The sequence below is a fragment of the Cygnus olor genome, chromosome 20 (genome assembly GCF_009769625.2).
Source record: "Cygnus olor isolate bCygOlo1 chromosome 20, bCygOlo1.pri.v2, whole genome shotgun sequence".
NCBI classification, from domain to species: Eukaryota; Metazoa; Chordata; class Aves; order Anseriformes; family Anatidae; genus Cygnus; species Cygnus olor.
In genome coordinates, this window is record NC_049188.1 from 8,348,403 (window position 1) to 8,368,171 (window position 19,769).

Below are 19,769 nucleotides of genomic sequence, written 5' to 3' on the forward strand. Positions count from 1 at the left end.
TAAATATCACTGTCCTATTTTTTTAATGGTTTTGGATTATGAAGAGTTGAGAGGTAGGGAGTTTCCTGACTCTAAACTGTTCTAATTCTTTCTCTGTTGATACACAGCAGTTAATCACTGGAGCACAGTGGAAAGAAGCCGCATCTTCTATGATTTTCTATGTTGATATCATCAGTTTTTAAAATGGGTTACCAAAGTTTCAAATACATGCTGACATCTGTTTGGTATTGAGAAGATAAATACGACAAGTTGCTCGATTAGTTATTGAGATTTTTGTGTAAATTTTAATTAGATTTTGAGTAACTGACAGTGAAGGTGAAGTTAGCTGGGGAAAGCTGTACTCAGCTGGCATCCTAACCTGACATGTTGTGAATGAGTGAATTGTCCTTTTGCCTGAAGACTTAATACCAAATTCCATTTGTCTTTCTAAAAGATACTCCCTAACCAAAATAGTAATTACATGTTTGATGCAAATTTGGTTGCAGATCATTGCCCTTCGTTGCACAAAGCATTGGACTTGGTGGTCATAAGGACCTTTTATGGCATTGAAATCTAGGAGTATTTTGGCAGTATGTGTGTCTGTGTACACCCAAAAGCCTTACAGGTTTTCTTTTTTCCAGGACAACTAGCAGCAGTAGCGGGCTCACCATCACTAGTTTGCTGAAAGAAAAGGAAGGCTCTGAAGTGGCGAAGTTTACTTTAGAAGAACTCTGCCTCATTTGCAGCATCCTTAGTACAGCAGAGTACTGCCTGGCGACCACCCAGCAGGTGAGCTTTCCTCTACAGCACCTCTCAGATGATGCCCAGCAGCAGTCCCTCTTCTGTCATGAGATGCTGTGCTGTTCTCTCTAGGCTAGGATAGGCTGCTATGGAGACTGGAGGAATCAGGAGTACTAAAATATGCATAGTAGTGTCTGCTCTGCATATTATCGCATAGTTCTAAGAATGTAGAGCTCAATAATCAGTATTTCATAGAAAAAAAAAGTATTGATTTTGCTGTTTCTACCTGAGAGAAGTCATATGTTTTTAATCTTACTCTGTAGCCACAGTTTTGGATGCTCTCCTTCAGTGCTTGCTACATAGTTCGTTTTAATGGGATTGAGAGGAAAAAAGGATTTGCTCATGGTTCATAATTTCTGTTTTATAAGAACAAGAAAAACAGTAAGTCAAAGTAGGCTTGGGGAAATGCTCGCCTGAAATATTGGGGCAAGGTGGAATGAGGAGAGAAGGTATTTATGCTGATACGCTTTGCAGCCACAGTGCTCCTCACATCCAGTTACTTTCAAAATGCCACAGATAGTAGATGAGCTGTGATGTTTGGCTGTATCGAGGCCTCTCACCACGAGAACTGGCAATCCTGCTTCTCTGCAGGTTGGGCACAGACAGGGTGTTGGACTACATCTTTATTAGCAGGACAGGTGCCACGGTGTTAAGCTTGTACATTAGCATGTCATGCTACAGTTCCGTATGTGATGTTGGAGGCTTACTTCTTTGACTGCCACCATAGGCCATCCTGGCAGATCAGTGTGTCTAGGGGGTCCAGCAAGGAGAGATTTCCGTTGTCCACTGGCTGAGTTGTGGATGCAGTCTGAGCACAGCTTAGTTTTTAAGAAGCTGACTTTTCCAGGATGTAAGTTTTCAAAAATGTTTGTTTCAAGTAAGAAATCTGACCTTTCTGTTGCTTTTTTGTTTCCTAACAGTTGGAAGAGAAACTCAAAGAAAAAGTGGATGCAAGTCTAGTGGAGAGGATCAACCTGACGGGAGAGACAGACACTTTCAGCATGTATGTTCAGAAGATGCATCCTCCCACAATATATCAAACATCCTAGTTTGTCAGCCAGATGGTGCTGGAGTAATACAGCCACAAAATCCCAGCCAGCAGTAGGATCCACCCAGATATGCAGCCTAGGTAAAGGCATTTGCCTGGTGAAGGAATGGTCCTTCCTTGGCTGGTCCAGGAGCAGCAGTAGTACAGACTTCAGATGTAGTTGTTCCCCACCGTCCTAGCCAAAGGAACAAGAGCACTGGAAAGAGGAAAGGAAATAGTGAGTTTCCATTTGAAACATCATTTGCATCTTGGCAGCTCTGTGAGGTGGCTGTTACATTTCAAGAAAGGAAGCTATTTTAGTACATTCCTTCCTGCTCTAACTTCCCACTGTTAATCAGCAGCCTTGTCAGTATGATCAAACCCCATTTCAGATGTCATAAAAGACTGATCCAATCTTATATTTGGGGATTATAATTGAGAGAAGATTATCATTCATTAAAATAACTTTTTATGTATTGATGCTAAATATATTCCCCTCTAACATCATCTCCTCTCCACCACTAACAAACATATAGAATATTTTTTGAGAGAAGGAAATTGAGGCAAAAAAAAATTGTTTTGCCTCATGCCAGACAAAAGAAAGCCTTGGCAAAGATGGGAAAATAATCTGTATCACCAACTCTCATTCTCCCTAAAGCTAAGATTCAGCCCAGATAGCAGCAAGATTTTTTTTTCCAGACTTCCTTCCTGTGATACCTCCTGTCTTGCCCCAGTGGGCAGGATCCCACTGAATCTCCATCCATATTTTTCACATGGTCTTGGGCTCCATCCCAGGCTGCAGAGACTCCCTTTCCTTTAGATATTTTTCAGACCTTTTTAAGGTTGAATCCCTGACTGAAAGCTCGGGTTGCGATGCTATCTTGTGTCACTGCTCAGTTTCCACAGTGGCTGCCTCAAGATGGTCGGTCGTGGACAGCTAACACCATGTGTTTTGGAAACTTCCATTGTATAGCTCGCGTTTAACTTTAAAGATGTCCAAACCTGGCAAACCATCAGGCCTGATGTATTTTGTAACAAAAGACTTTTTAATTGACTTTCAGTCTGTTCCAGTATAGAGCACTTTTTCAGTCTCCTGTCAGTTTAAGTCATAGCTATAAAACTCTCTTTGGCATTTGCTCATTCAACATCAAACAAGTTGTTTCTTCTGGGATTTGATGTCTTTTTAGGCAGGGTCATAAAGCAAATGATAAAATGTTGCTGCTTACATACCCTGGGAAGTGTTTCTTTCCTCACACAGAGTGCAGAGCTACCACGAACACCTTTAAAGTAATTGACTGGGAGGGTTTTACTGCTGTGGAGGTTAGGCGTTTTCTTCGGGCTCTTCTTGAAGCTCAACAGAAGGAGAATTATGGTCATTTAAATCCAGAAATCCATGGTTCTTTCCCACCTCACCCCCTTTGATCTGTTTTGAAGTTATGGATAGTATTCAGAGACCCCGAAATCCTGAGCTCGCTGGGCTCTCTTAGAGCCCCAACAGCTTGCTTGTGGCCTCTGCTTCCTTGTCTTCAAATTTCTGTGTATCTGCCCAGAATCGTATGGGGATTCATTAGCTGCTGCTGAAGTATTGTTAAATACTGTCTGGGGCAGAGGTTTTGTGTGGCTTCTAACATAGCCAGGATCAAAGCTCTGTTGGCATGTCATGATGTTTTGCATTTGCAACGCATTTGCTGCGGTGTTACCCTTCTGCAGCAGGTGTGTTTATTTTGAAGTGTAGACAAATTGGTTTCTGTCCCTGTTTGCGATCTTGTGGGTTTTGGGGCAAGAGCCTGAGCTTGGTGACCCAGCTTTAGATTGACTCCTGGCATGTGGAGACTAGTTATGAAGTCACTTTCCTTCCACGGAGTGGGTTGTGTTTCATTTTGGTGCTGAACCACAACTCTTTCCTACAGCCTCCTGACAGCAGCCGCCCTGCAGGAATCAGCTGTGCCCAGGAGACCAGTTATTTCAGTCTGCCTCTCTTGGCATTGCCTGAGCTGGTGAAATCCCCCAAAGGAGCAAACCCTGCGGTGCGCAGCAGAGGCACCAGTAGAAATGGCCACAGGTGTTTCTTATCCCAGTGGAAGTTTTGGATCATGAAACTCGAAGCTAATGTTTGCTTAATCTCCCGTAGTAATTTTTCCAACTAATTTTGGATGAGTTTGCCGTTACAAACAAATTGTTCTGAAGGCACAGTCTTACATTTAGGATTCTCTTCCAGTCTCTGTGCTAGAGCCCTAGGAAAGGGAACAGACGTGCTCAGTGGGCTGCAGTGAAGAGCACCAGCCAGATGCCAGCCGTGAAGCTGTGAGCGGGTGATACCGTGTCTCCACGAGGAGCTGGACACTTAAAAATACTTTGAACGGTGAATTCTAGATTAGTACCCAGACCTTCACAAAGATGATGATGGGGAGGAAAGCTGGTTTGAAGGATCCGATTTCACTGATCAGATTTCCTACTGGTGCTGGAATTCCTATTTGTGGTAGCATCATGAGAAAGAGCAGGAGTAAAACATGGCTTTATGCACATAATCCTGAAGCTGTAAACAGGCGTCTGCAGCAGATTTAAAGTTAAGTTGTGTTTAAAAACTATACTTCGTGAAATGCACTCGCTTCTTGCTTTTAACAGGAGCTGTCTCCAGTGCAAGCACTGGGTTACGTGCCCCTGAGGGTGGTCTGAGCTGCTGCAGACCACGTTCCTTCACCGTTGCCTTAGGATCAGTTACACCTTTAGGCACATCACTAGGTTCTAAGTCTTACATAGTAGGATCAAATATATCTAAGCAACATTATGCTGTTTAAATAGAAAAGAAGAAATCTTTGACTAGTGTGTCCTTTAGTCTGGTATATATCTTTGAGAACCTCAAACAATGGATGGCTGCAGTCCTAGACATAGCGTAAATAAGGCTTCTGCCTTGATCTTCGCAAATGGGAGGCACGCTCAGAACTCACATAGATGCACTTCCTAAAATCATCTTTGCAAGTTTCTGCAAGTAGTAGAATATTGACTGTGACTGGATAGCTGATTAATTTTTTTTTTCCAGACTGGATTAAATTTTAAGCAGAATTCCCGTCTGGGCCCAATCAGTACTCAGGGGTTTCTCCTCTTCCTGATGCAGGGGGGTTGCCCAGTCTGACATCTTTGATCTCCAGCCCCTTTTCTATGTCAAAACAGAAAAAGGTCAACTGTAAAAATGTGTGTATAACAATATGCTCTGTGCTGAAGCATGTTGTGTGGCTTCCTAATGAACAGCATACAGATTTTCCAGGGTTCTTTTCAGTGCAATTTTAGCCATGTGTATTCACAGCGTAACGCTACGTCTAGTGGATTTTCTTCCTTCCATGGTCAAATAAGATAGTTCTGATACTGTGTGAATACTGTTCTAAAACTTGTGCTTGATTTATTTTTTTTTCAGCGTGATCTCCAACAGCATACAGCTGTTAGTACAGGACCTGGATGCTGCCTGTGACCCTGCTCTGACTGCGATGAGCAAGGTAAGGGTGGATTTGTTTTGGGGAGAGGTAACACTTAGAGTCTGCTGATGGCTTGATTTCACTCTTGACATATTCTTTACACTGCCCTAAGATGTATCAATATATTGATTGCTTCTTAGAGCAGCAATTGCTGTAGCTATAAATATATCCTTCACTCCAAAAACTATAATTGACGTTAGAGCTTTCATTCTTTTGCAGCACATTAAAACACACAGACAGTAGAATACTTTCTGCAAGTGTCTATTTCAGACTTTCCAATCCTAATGCTAGCAAGAGTCTTTAGGATTGGGAGAACTTTTTTTTTTTAGCATGAAACTTCAAATGCTACACCTCATTTGCTATCTTCATTTTCTTTGAGAGGGGAATTTTAGATGTTAGATGGAGGTAGTTGAAGGGTAATATGGAATTGGGATCGAGCCCTATTGCTTCTGTGATCCTCTTGAGGACATATGGAGCCATTCCTAGAGAGGCCCATGTGATTAGTGCTTAAGGATTTTGTTGCAGTTACGCTGCTGGGTTTTATGTGTTTGAAATGCAGAGCTGTGGTTTCTTGCCAAAGTATTGTGAAAACCCAGACTGCTTTAGACAGAGGTGAAGACAACAAAAGTGGATTGAACTTTTTTTTTAATTAGAAATATTAAACACAGAGCTCTGTTTTTGTCAGATCAACACACTGTCTTGTTGCCATGAATTTTAATAACTTTCTGCTTTATGATGTACTCCAGCTGTAACTAGCCCCGCCACCCCCAGCTAATATTTGAAGTGGAATGCAGCTAGCAATAGAGCTTGTACATGTCCCAAATGGAAAGAGGATTTCTTTTTCCCAGTAAAATATCACCATTAGGAAAGGCTTGGCACTGCAGGTGTCACTTGTTTGCTGTGACAGTTCCTTAGATCTCCTCCTGAACCCACCTAGTGTAGCAGTGTTTGAATCACTCAGCTCTAACTGTTTACGCCCAAGTAAACCACAGCCTTGAGAAAGCAGCAGCTGGTGGGCCATTTATTTTTGTCTTTGGAACACCAGTAAAATGCAGCATATGTGATGAGACTGATGATATATAAACAAGTTAAGTGCTGTGAAATTAACTAAATAAATACTTGTCACTTGTGCACACATTCCACTATTTGCATCAGACAGAGTCCCTTTATATGATCTTTACTAGACCTGGGTTTGGTGCAGGAGTTTTTTCCTTCGCCCTCCTCTAGCCTTTCCTTTAGGTCTGGCTTATTATTCTGACAGTTGAGTAAGAAATACATATAATTATTCAAACACACAGTTAGTATTTGGAAGTGTGAAATTTCAGTCTATATTAAAGGAGTCGATGCTGGTTGGCTGATCTATTCCGACTTTCCTGTGATGTGAAGGCACGTCTGTCTCAAGACCACTGCTCCATTAGAGCCCTTCCACTGACTACCTTCTTTTCATTTACTTCACTCTGATGTTCTCCAAGATTGAACATTGCTGATCCTTTGTGAGTTAGACTTTTTTTTTCTTGCAAAAATGTTTGGTAACTATAAAAGTAAATTAAGAAATACTTACACCTCTAAATCTGCTTTGGCTTCAGGTGACTTTGAGAGAGTTAACAGGGAATACAGCATCATGGATATTGCTTTCAGCTGGCAATGGTGCTCAGTTTTGCTGATTCTTGAACTTAGGTGTTCTGGAAGAAATGGGTAAATGATGTGATGACAAACCTCCGTCTTACAAAATTTGTAGGTGATAATCTTTACTCAAATTCTACAACAGGTGTAGAATGATTAAACATGTCCATAGGAGTGGAATGTGGGATAGGGGAGGGGTTTGCCCTAAACCCCTGGTGCCATATTCTGTATTTGAAAAAATCTCATAGGGTACTTTTATGCAAGTGCATTGCTCTCACTTCAGCCTGCCACCTGCACCACCCCATGTCTAAGTGAAGAGGTTTGCTCTTGTCGCTTAGTGATTGTGGTCATTTGCTCGCTGGTTGTGAAAGTTGTTCACTACAATTTTCAATATCAGAGCTGCTTCTGAAATAAACGTGGGCTCCCAGAAAGGCATGTCTGTATTTTGGAGCTGCTGATGGCACAGATAGCTATAGTTTGTCCCCGATGCAGAGCCAGCAGCTGTGTTAGCTCCAAGGGGCCTTGTTCTCTGCTGCTCTGCGGGGCTCAGTAGCTCTCAGTAGCAAGCTCATGAAAACTGTCGTGGGAAGAACAAATATGTAGACAATTTCCTCCTGGTGACATGGCTACCAGTGTGGTACAAGTACCACTGCTAATGGTGTGGTACCCTGGGACAGAGCACACGCAATTCCCCTGCTGTCCTGGGGGTTGCAGAATTTGGCGTGTGCACCTGGAGGGTTGGAGGTAAGGAGCAGCAGCCACTGGGGAAGTTTGGGTGCTGACAGCAAATCACTTGCTGCTGCACAGTACTTTTTGTGGATAACAAAGTACTGTAACATGTTGTGGCATTTAAGTTGCCTGGTGTGCTTTTTAATTGTTGGGAAGAGGAACTGCTAAGCTGCATGAGATATTTTTGCCCCAATTAAGTTTATGGATTGCACTGGATAAGGTTTTATTTATTTGCTGAATTAAACATCAATTTATATGTAAAACTGTGTATGTAAGTGGGACTGGGGGATATTTTAGTGCCTTATGTAGCTTGCTTGCTGTTTTTTATATTTTGCTAAAAAACCTTCTGGCACAGCTGTAATTTCCCACTTCCTTACAATTGAGTGGACAACAGCAAGTGCTTAAGCACAGAGCTTTAATGATCTCTCCACAACATCCAAGGAAAACCCAAGAGCAGAGCGATTGGAGCTGCCAGCTGCTAATTAAAAGTCAGTGTGAGTGCACTGCAGCCAGCAGACAAGGTGCAGCATACAGCAGAGTGCAAACTAAAATGGTTTCAAAGGCAGCGATATCTGCTGCCTGCATCACCCTCTGGCCTTCCTCTACCCTCCCACCTTGTCCTGCCTGTGACACGAGGTCAGGGCAGAAGGCACTGGCCTGGTGGTGTGGATGCTGCCTGTGCCTGGTACCAGAGCCTCTAACGATGTTCTCTACATCCCTACTCTAACGAGTAGGGTTGCTGTTGTGCTTGGGGAGACCTGGAGACTGATTTGTCCCTGGTTAAATCCACAAAGCAACCCCTTTAGCTAGAGACCCGTGTCTGCACTGGGTATGTCACAGGGACCTGGTGGTTCTTGGTTTGGCCCTTTCACCCCACTCCCAGCTCTCTGGGGACATACGGACACGTGGGGACATCGGGTTCACAGCCAGATGGACCTGGGAGCACTTTAGGGCTTCCACTATGCGCAGGACGTTGTACAGCTCTTGTTTTATACCAAACCACTCCAGTTTTGCTCACGGTTTCTCTTTTCTCCTCTCCTTCCTTAAGAAAGCACCCTAAAATCCTGAGGGTTGTGTGTTTGTGCTATGGAAAAACAACTCTGAGGGTATCACGGGTCCCTGCTGTGCAGCCAGCCATGTCACCCAGGTCCTTGGGGCATGCGGGTGCTTGGGGCTGCTCCCCGGGCACCAGGCTTCTCCCTTGGGCTGCTGAGCACGATGCCTCTGCTCCTGTCCTGCTTCTGTCCTTTGGGCTGGTTTTGTGTGTAGGCTATGTGGATATCCCAAGAAAAACATAGGATGGGGGAAAAAGGGGAATAAATTTAAAATGACAGGAACAAAGCTTTACCAGAAGAGTTGGGCTCATATTTCTTCTGATGACTTTTCAGTATGTGTGCTATTTCTTTCATTGCAGCTACTGTTTTTTTTTCTGGTGGAACGCACCCACACGCGCGCGCACACAAAGGGCTATTTTTACTGCTCGTGCTTTAAAGGCTTGGTTGTAAAGTATTGCTTTTGGAGCGAAAAGCAACAAAATGAGAAGGCTACTGTTTTGTTGTTGTTGTAATAATTCGGCTCAGCAGCCCCTTTCCACTTTCTGGCCGTTCCTGTGTACGGGGACGCTCCGTTCCTTTGGGAATGGCCAGCGCTGGGAGTCCGTGTGCAAATCCATCAGGGAGGCAGGCACAGAGCCTTTTCTTCTGCTGTGAAAATTGCCACAAGCAGTAGAAAAGCAGTTGTCTTCCGAGCAATCTTCCAGCTGAAAGTAAGACGGAATTATAACTTGTAGAGCAGATGATGAAAAATCTCCCTGCTAGCTACCCCGTTACTGCGAGATGAGCACTTTGGGGGTTTTGTTTGCTTGGCTTAGATAAGGATAGCTGTGGTAGAGGATGTGTGTAGACTCTGGCAGACACTGATTTTGCAAAGAATTTGGCTTCTTCTCCCATTAAGTGACTTATGCTGCATGTTTGGGTGTAATTGAACGAGCTGGGTTTTGGTGGCAAAGTAGCCGTTTCTAAATTAAAGACGGGAATTAAAAAAAAGTTGCATGCAAAATCCAGAACTTTTGAAGAAAGGTTGGAGGACAAACCCAATCAAAAGAAAAAAGCTCATCTTCTGCATCTGCACAGTTTTCTGTCCTGATTTTCATATTCACTTTATTCCTGTTTCATTTCCAAGATGAGGAGTTGCATCTCCACCTTGCTACACGAAGCACATTGCAGAGTGCATCGTCTCTAACAGTAGCGGTGCTAAGAGCACTTTCACTGGGGAACATGAACATCCAGCAGACTTTGTACACACAGATGTTTTGCCAGGGACATCAAGGCCCTACCCAATTGTTTTTTTTTTCAAACAACTTGTACTGTGTGCTCACTGTATTTTTTCAAATAAAGCTCTGAGGAAGTCAAAGGAGCCACATATCTGGCTAACAGGGAACAGTCTGTTGCATTTCTGCTGATGGTAAATGAAAATACGAAAGGAATTACTCAACCTCTCATTTTATTTTTTAATGTGTATTTGGGCTGAGGTGAAGTTGGCATGCTGGCTGGTACACCAGAAGTGTTTTCAGTGTGAGCTACGCTGGTGTAGAGTGTTTTGGACTTCAAGACTATTTCTACCTCTTCCATCTATCTGTCATCAGTCTCACCAGTATTAAAGTCTTGGCTGCCATACAGGAATCCAGACTTTGCAAGCTTGCAGTTATTTTCTCAAATGCCTGTAATCAGGATTTATATGGGCACTTCATCCCAAAAAACTGGGAACTGTTACATATTGAAGCAGTGTAGGGTGCTCCAAAAGCCTTTTTACTGCTAATGTTTCCCATTACCAGGCAGAATCTCTCTCCGCTCTGGTGCAAAAAGGGCCATTTTGGGTTTCCCTCCTTTGTGTTTTGTTCTGGGAATGGTTTTGATCAGTCAGTGTAGTGACGAAGAACGTGACCTTGGTAGTGGTGAATTGCAGAAGCAGTCTCTTGATTATTCCTTAGAGATCCTTTGGCAGGAAGCTCATACAGTTTTCCTTGCATATCGCTTGAACCCTAATGAGTTACGCAGTCTTTTTGGTTGTTTTTTCCTCTTTGTGCAGATGCAGTGGCAGAACGTGGAACACGTTGGCGATCAGAGTCCTTACGTCACCTCGGTAATCCTCCACATCAAGCAGAACGTCCCCATCATCCGCGACAACCTGGCATCCACGAGGAAGTACTTCACTCAGTTCTGCATCAAGTTTGCAAAGTAAGTTACCCACACGGTAAAGAATTCCTCAGGGCCTCTGGTTTCACTACTCTGTGCGTGACGATTTGCCTTCTCGGTGCCTGGGCGAAGACCCTTCCCACCCAGGGAGAGCACAGAGGGAGGTGGGGCAGGGCAGCAAACACCAGCAGCTGCTGGCAAGGTTGAAAGACACTTGAATTTCTTGTCTCAAGTTTCTTGCTGAGGCAGATTTTCTCAAACGTTTGCACTGATTGGTTCCTTCTTGCGTGCCTAAACCATTCCATAAAATATTTTGATGATCAGTGGTCAGTTTTTGCCAAGTACGGAAGGTTTGGGGCTGGACATCTTAAAAAGGCGGAATATAGAGGACTATTACTGAGGAGTTGACAACTCTTGTTATGGAAACCTACTTATCCTTCAGTGCTAAGAGGCTGAAGTATTTCAAGCACATAAATTTTGGTGCATCATTTGCCTTAAAGTAACTTATGTATCAATTGTAGGACTGTAAGGATGGCAAGCGTAATGAATAAATTCTAAGTTAACAGATTAAAATCTGCTTTTCTGTGCAAAAATGTTTCAGAAAGGAGTGGAAATATACATTTAGATTTTGAGGGTTATTCCAAATGTCTTCCTGGCAAGTCACTTGATGTTGGGCAGGGTGAAAGGAACTGGAAGATGAGACGGGAATTCCCCTTGCCTTTGGAATCAGGGTTGAGGGTGAGGTCCAAACTTGGAAGCTGTGTCCAAAACCAAAATTCTTTTTTTTGGGAATACACTTTGAACTCGTTCCTGCTTTCCTGAGACCAGTTGAGCTCTGCATGCCAGTGCCCCGTGAAAAAGCCTCGGGAGGAGCTGGCCGGTTGTGTACAACTGGTTGCATGGGGCTGTCCTGGTAGAGGCTTGGGAGCAGTACCACACGTATCATATGTCACTCTTTAAAATACTTAAACATTTCATTCATCTCTAATAAGCTAATCATCCTGAAATAAACTGTATGGCCTGGCAGTTACTGTGTGGGTTTGAGACCAGAAGCTCAGTTCCTGCTTCAGCAGGAAAAGATGCAGTAGGCTCTCGTGAGAACCGTTAGCTTTCGCAGCGGGGAGGCTGGCCTGAGAGTTTCATTCCCCCTTTCTATCTCTGGGTACTCATTAGTTTGCATTAAGGAGCAGTTACTGATAAATCATATTATGACATTGCCCATAATCACTGTTTGAAATAGTGTCCCAGTCAAAATTTATTGCACTTAAGCCTTCTGTGTGGTTACGCTTGAATTTTGTATCGCTAACATGGTGATAAATAATATAAAAAAAACATTTACTCAGCTGTTCACAGCACACTCTTAATACCTCAGCTTAGTTGTCTCCCTTTTAACTTTATTGCTAAGCACATACCGAGTAAACTCCGGATAAAATACCCAACTCTCACATTCGAGAAGCGTTGAAACCTAAACTGAGGGCCTTCCTCAGAGCTTGCTCCACGGAAGACCACAGAAACCTACAAAACTGCTGCTTCACTTTAAAATCTTTTTAATAGAACTACAGCCCTGATTGGTGGTACATGAAAATTAAGAGACAGTCCAGAATTCACTGCATTGTAGATCAAGTGCAGAAGTGAAAATTGGGTTCGATGAGAGCAATCCCTAAATATTGGGGTTTTGCCAGACAGTGTTTAGAGTTCTGTGCCACTTGCTTTTCAGGAGAACTATCACAGTGATAAGAGTGTGTTATCTACTTAAAATCCTTCTGATGTTTTAATGTGCACACAATTCATGTGTTTGAGGCTCTGAATTCTTATGGAATATGCTGGTCTGTCTCATATAAATACCTGGCCTTTTGTGTGCTCCACCACACTGAAAATCCTTTTAGCAGGCGTCGTGCTTCTCCGTATGTTAATGCCTGTGTCTCTGAACTGGCAGCCGCTTCTCAGCTCTAATGGGTTGTGTGTAGGGCGAGTATTGAGTTACGGGACCACAGGGGAGACAGCATCGAAAGTCACTAAATTTAAAGCTGAGGGATCCGAGCCAAGTCTGGGAGAAGAAAAATTGCCACCCGAAATCGCATCAATCCTCTAACCTAATCTGTCGCTTTTGCTTTGTTGTGACCAACGTGCAGCCCTCGCTCCTCCAAACAGCGAGAAGCAGCTGAAGCAGCCGGTGTCCCGGAGGTGCTGGCAGGCTGCTGAAGGGCTCTGTTCCCCTGCAGCCCGGGCCTTATCCTCTGAAATCAGAAACCACAGCGGTGTGGCTGGGGCTGCTCTGCTGTTGTGCGTTTGGGCACTCGGTGACCTGACCTCGGGGACGAAGAGCTGAGATCCAAGAGGCAGGAAAAACAAACAGCTCTCCCCTTTGCCAGAACAGCGGGGCGTTAATCACAAACAGCTAAACACAGTGGGTAGCTGCAGTGCACCTCCCTGCGACCACCCTGGCCTTTGGCTCCTGCTTGTAGTGAGAGGAGTCGGGAGAAGGATTGCAGTGAGGAGGCTCCTGCTGGTTTTCTAAGCCTGGGTGAGTCTGCGAGGGCTGGCCACCGCCTCGAGGGCGGCGTGAAGCAAACAGTGACACCAGGATGCCTGGAATGATATCCCCTAGTAGCTCATCTCCCGCCGGGGAGACAGCTTGTGGTTGCATCTCTGCCTTAGTAGCAAAGCATTGTGTTAAATGCATCATCAGCACAGGGGATAAAGAAAACACAGGCTTTGGCAGAGCCACACCCTTGGATGGAAGCCTCTCAGATGCTGGGGTTTCTGTGCTTTAGGTTCCTGCTCTGCCTTGCACTGCTTTATTATTACGCTGGGGGCTTGTCTGCTTCTATGGCGAAGGTTTTGCTGGATTCCGTTTTATAGCTGAAACTGTAAATGATTTCTGGCATCCAGTCGAGCTCCGTGGATGTGCAGGGAGTAAAGGCATTCGGAGTACAAAACCGTGTGCGCAGCATTTACCGCTGGAGACGCACGTATTGCTCACGTCAGGATCGCCCGCTGTACGCTCCGAGAGCCAAACGTCGAGCCCAGCCCAGGCAAGAAACTCGAGCAAATTTTTCACTTAAGCGCAACTGCTTTCGATGGTCTTTGCTAGACAAAAAAAAAAAAAAAAAAGCCTCAAAAAACCAGAGCAGTCCTTGGATCTGATGTTTTGTATTGTCTGTCCTGCCGGAGTTGAGAAGCTGTTTCCAATAAGACAGCGTGAAATAACAGGCGTGCTGGGATGGAAGGTCGCTTTACCCTGCTGCAGTGCTTGTGGGTGGCCATCCTAAAAGGCCTGGGAATTGTTTCAGGCAAGAGAGGGCTGTCTGTGGGAGACCGTGTTGTTATATAGCACAAAAAAAATAGAAAAAGAGGAGAGCAGGAGGGTTCCTTTGCCCACCAGTCTGCCACCCTGCAGAAAGAAAGGCTCTCCCTGTTTCTCCTGCACAACATGAGCGTTAGCTCCGTGCCTGACCCTACAGAGAGAGAGAGCTGGACCCACATGCAAGATCAAAGGTACAATTAACCTCTTGTGCTCTTCCACTCATAGCAAGCTGCTGCATCCGGAACTGCTGGCAATTGTTCACTTTGCAGGATTGCCTAAGCTCCAGCTGTGCTTGGCACTCTCTAATTGCCCTCTGGGAATTATTTATACACCTGAAAAATGGACTTGTAAGATAGGTTATATCTCTGCTTTAATGCTTTAGTGCAAGAGGAGACGGGGCTTTTTTTCCTCCTCTTACTTAGCTTTTGTTGCCAAGGTTGTCTCTCTGGTGGCCAAATTCAAAGCTGTTTGGGGCAGCCCAGTAGCTGGTTCTCAGCAATGATTTGAAATCGTTCGACTTGACACCTTTCCAGGAAAAGATGATTCAGTGAGAGAGGTCGCGGCTGTGTCTGAGGGAAGGAGCCTTTGCTTGGAAAGATTCTTTGTTGAGCCATTTCTTTTGATTTGCTTAGCAGCTTGGCACACTCCTTGCCTGAGTTACGCTTTTGTCATTCTTTCATGAGAAAGGGTTGAAAAATAAAAGTCCTGGCTTGGAAAACAGGTGGCAGGACAAACAAGGTGCTGTCCATGCTCCCATGTTCATGGAAAGGAAACAGCTTGACAGATGCAAGGGGGAACCACACTGAAATTAGATCATCACCGTACGCAGCACCTCATTCAAGAGGACAAAAACCAGACCAGCTTGCAAGAACTTAGGACGGAGATGCTGAAATCCAAGACCTGCCACCAGATCGTGGACAAGGCCCTGGAAACAACGTGAGCCCTGCAGGCATTCAACCAACAAAGGCCATGTGAAAGAGTCAGAGTACGTCGTAAAAGCAAAGTAAAAGGAAGTAAAACAGTAAAAGGAAGACAACAGGATTGGTGTTGTGGTCCTGACAGATGGCTCACCCGATCCGGAGGGGTTTGCACTGCTGCCTCTGACTCCTCACACTCACTTCTGGGTTTTCCTGGGGCTGCAGCTTGGTAGGGCAGGAGCTTGTCTTGCCAGCCCCTCTGCTAAAAGGGAGCATTGGCTTTCCCACTGAAGGGCGAAGCTACCACCAAGCCTAGTATCAAGAAGCAAAAGGCTAAAACCAAAGCTGATGTTCTGGAAGACGTTGCCCAAGGTGATGAATGTTGGGCTTAGCTTCTATCTTTGCCAAATTCTGCACCGTTTTGTATGTAATTTAATAATCTTTTGGAGTCTAAAGCCCATGTTAATAAAAGAGGGTAATGGTGTTTTCCTTTTCACAAAACTTCTCATTGTCCTGATTGCGTTGGCTAGGAGCTGTCTGGAAGAGTGCCGCGCTGTGCGAATGTCCAGGGCCCAGCAGACCTCCAGCCTTGGCTGGACCTCAAGTCCAGTCTGTAGTGTGCATGCTATGGAATTACTAGTATGCAGTGAAATGTAGGTCCTGGATACAATCAAGATACTTCCAATCCATGAATAGCTGTACAAATCTTGGTGTGTTGCTGTAGTTGTCATGTGCAATAGTTTGCTTGTTCTTGAACTTGTACTGTAATACTTCATGTGTACTCTCTAGGAATTTATTTACAGAGTATGTGTGCAACTTCTCAACTCTAAGATCAGCATAGATAAAAAAAAAAAACAATCAGGTACAATTCTTTTGCATTTAGTATTCTTAGTGTGCCCAGTCAGATGGAGAACCGTGCGCTTACTGTGTCTCTGTGGAAAGCCGTGCTGTTCTGTTTTTGCATGCGTTGTTACCACAGAATATTGTACGACTCCAAACGCTGACATCTGTGTCATTTTGTCTCTTCTCTGCAGCTCCTTCATTCCCAAGTTCATTAACCACCTCTTCAAGTGCAAACCCATTAGTATGGTGGGAGCAGAACAGGTAAGAACAAGCAGTCGCATTGGCAGTGGTATTTCACTTCTGTGCTCCAGACGTAAAAGGCAGTTGGTAAAAAGGGGCCGAGAACTGTTATATGGCCTGAATTTGGTACAGCTGAGTGCTCTGTGGTTGTCTGGAAATTGTACAGTCAGTGTAAGGCAACAGGGGTACGTTCTGGTGGAGGGCAGGGTTAAAGCAGGTGTGTAGTGGTGTGGCCACAGTTGACCCTGTAACGTGGGAGGAGGTCACAGGCACCTCCCCAGGCAGCTGAGCTCTCCCTTTGCCAGTCAAAGTATCAAGAGCACCCTAACAACAAACCTCCTAAGCACCTGCCTAATGTGTCATGGTGAGATCGTCCTCAGCGTGATCATAGAAAGGAAAAGCAAGTTGCTCATGACAAACTACTGCAAGAAGCTCCCGGGTCCTTCTCAGACTGTTTTTATGTCCCATTTTTCTCAAAGTAGGTAATCGCTCAGTCCCTTTGCTGCTACTTTCAGATTTCTAGCCTCCACCGGTTTTTTCTCATCTCTTTAAACACACCCAGTGTAATCAGGGGGGTGCAGTATTTGGGGTAACTTGCTCTATGATATTCTAACCCACTTCATTATCAGACGGTGGTTGAGCACTCTGCTGAATTTAGTGGCTGCTGTTTGCTGCTTGTATAGCTGCTGGTCTGGTAAAAACTACCATACAGCAGGCTGTGAGCTTCGTGTGTCAGATAGCACAGGATATTGTGTAGTTCTGCGTTGCAGTTTTCTTTAAAATAATAAAAAAAAAAAATCAAGTGGTTGAGTAAATGCAGAAATCCTGATATAATTGCTGGTTAGGTGCAAGAGAAAGCATGGTGTTAATTCATTTGACCTTGATATTTAAATAATGGCACAGCTACAGGTAATCAAGGTGTTTCAGTTTATGCTGTCAAAGGGAAGAGGATGGAGAAATCCGTCTGTGCCAGGTGTTTTGCAGCCACAAGTCACTGCAAGCAGCAGAGCAGCGCTCTGTCAGAATCAACAACTGGTGCTGATAAATAGCCGTGGGGATAAACAGCCGAGGGTGATCTTGTCTCCTTGAAGTGCCATGACAAGGGTCGGTTCCTTCTGCTCCTGCAGCCCAATTACCAGGATGTTTTCAGTGTGAGAAGTGTTAAACTTTTAAGCCTGTTGGATTATAGTAGCTAAGGCAGCCTGGTTTAGGGGGCCTGGCTAACAGGGTGCAATTTGCTGTTGCAGCTGCTGCTGGACACCCACTCACTGAAGATGGTTCTCCTGGATCTGCCCTCCATTGGGTCCCAGGTGGTGAGGAAGGCTCCCGCCAGCTACACGCGGATAGTGGTGAAAGGCATGACTCGGGCTGAAATGATCCTGAAGGTAACTCAAGACTTTTGATAAGCTGCCAGCCAGACTGCTGGGCTGGGAACCGGAGCGAGCGAATTCCAGGGGGCCCTTCCTTTGAACGCAGCGTTGCAGAGCGCATGTGAATGTATGCGTGCTCGTACGGGTGTGCTGCCAGCTGTTCTAGAGACCTGGCTGATCTGCCTTGGTTTTGCTGCCGCTCCCTTTTAACCTAGCCTTTGGGTTTTGGTCCTCATTTTTCAAGATAACTTGAGCGCTCAAGTTCTGCTTACTAGAAGAGTCAGGGCACCAGATTTCCTTGGGAGCTCGTGAAAATCGGAGCTAACATCCATAAGTGTCTGCCTCAGGGCAAAGCCTCCAGTTCAGGTTACTCCAGGCCTTTGTGCAGACTCCATCACGCAGGGGAGCCAAGCCGTGCTTGAGTCACCTGTTTACTGTCTAGTGTAACAGCCAGTGCAAACATGTCTGGGTTACTGTATTCACCAGAGTCCTTTTTCATTTTCCAGACCTGGTGCCTGGAAAATGACCCAAAAGCAGTGTGTTGTCTTCTTAAAGCGTAACAAGCAAAGCGATCTCCCTGCCTCCCCTTCCCCCTGCTGTTGTGTTTCTGAAATAAGAAGTCAGGCTTGATCCCAAGGGAAGCCCTGGGAGCTTTGCAGTAGTGCTCTGCTGAGCAGAGGGGGTTTGTCCCCTGCTCGCTCTCAGCACCGTGGGGATGTGACTTGGTGGCACCCCGTGTCAGACAGGATGGCCAGCCAGCAGCGAGAGCCTTGCACAAACCATGGCCAAGGCAAGGAGGGGTTGGACCCGGTGATCTCTTGAGGTCCCTTCCAACCCCTACAGTTCTGTGATTCTGTGGGTGCAGAGGCCGGGCTCCCTCTGCTTGCCCACTGCTCAGTGTGGCTCTGCTCCCTAGGCAGTGTCACTGGTCAGTTTGCACTCTGACTTCATAAATTAGTTCTGAAATTCTCTGCTTTTGGAATAAAACGACTGAGGTGTTAGTAGATGAGTTAAAGCAAGTCTAAATTTTTCGTAGAAATGACCTGGAGAAAAATTCCTTTTTATTGCTAACAGGAGCAGGAAGATGGGTGTCTGCTGCATACACAATCAGGTCTTTCCTTGAAGCTTGCATACACAATCAGAAAAGTAGTGGAAGTAATTTCTGTCCCCTTAATGTCACCCTGGCTTCATCGGGGCTGATGTGAAGGCAGCATAGATGGATTGCTGCTGTTGAGCCCTGGGCCTCGGGCAGCGAGCACAAGTGGTGGAAGCGTGGCAGGTTCCCAGGCTCTGCATTAGCAGCACGGCTGCTTTTTCAGACATCCCATCCTTGCCGTGCTGCTGCATAAAGCATTTCTGCCGGCCCCAAGTGAGGGCTCGGTGTCAGAGCAGGTAGTAATTAAACAGCGATACGCTCGTAGCGTTCAATGCTCCGCAGAGAGATTTCACAAAATAATGCCCCATATAATCAGCAGGCGAGCAGGCTGAATGGTTGGCTGATGCAGATTTGTTAATCGTAGTGGCTGAACATGATTGCCCGAAGTCTGGGTAACCCACAGCCCAGCACTTGGGGCTAGTGTCAGCACCAGTCTCTTGGTTATGGGGTAGAAGAGCCTCTCAGAAGTGCCCGTTCGTGCTGGGCCACCGGTATTTCTGCAGGATGGTTTGCTTGCAGGAGCCCGGAGCTGACTGTTTGTCTTTGTCCGCTCTGTTTGCCTTGCGGGTCGTCTCTTTCTGTCAGTGCTCAGACTCTCTCTGCTGCTTCCAAATTGTCCATTAAAGAGTCTTTTTTGTAAGAACCATTTCACAAAGTACGGCCTAATGCCCTCCTCCTCGGGGTTTTCAGGGCTCCTGCACAGTACAGAGGCCGTTCAGAAACGATGCCTGCGTTGCGCACAGTGCCACCGCACAGTGCTGTGTCCTGCCTTGTACCAGCGCAGCTAATTCAGCGGGAGCATCGTTAAGCCCGTAGATGGCACAAACAAATTATTTCATTGAAGCCGTAGAAAGCGCAGATGCGAGCACGGAGGAGGGAATCTCAGCGCGCACATCCCACAGAGCTGTTTCCTTTCTCCTCTGGCCCCGCTGTCTGAAGTTCCAGCTTTTCATCTTGGCATACGATTTTTACAAGGGCTGTAAATTAAGGCTTTATAAGTGTACACACGGCTATGATGTTTCATTGGTCTGAAGTGCAGCGAAAGAAAGAAACGTCTCGGTGACAGAACGCAGCGTGGGGTGAGATGGGTCAGTGGAAACATATGGAAATGTT

At 45.4% G+C, this 19,769-nt stretch overlaps 1 protein-coding gene across 1 annotated transcript in view; it reads left to right on the forward strand.

The window, feature by feature from the left end:
• VPS53 (VPS53 subunit of GARP complex) overlaps positions 1-19,769 on the forward strand; it is a 62,711-nt gene that overhangs the window by 38,537 nt on the left and 4,405 nt on the right. The window contains exons 15-20 of the mRNA XM_040532197.1: positions 621-768; positions 1,701-1,783; positions 5,220-5,298; positions 10,717-10,865; positions 16,082-16,151; positions 17,378-17,515. Coding sequence (XP_040388131.1) covers positions 621-768; positions 1,701-1,783; positions 5,220-5,298; positions 10,717-10,865; positions 16,082-16,151; positions 17,378-17,515 — 667 coding nt within the window. The remainder of the gene's footprint in view (positions 1-620; positions 769-1,700; positions 1,784-5,219; positions 5,299-10,716; positions 10,866-16,081; positions 16,152-17,377; positions 17,516-19,769) is intronic.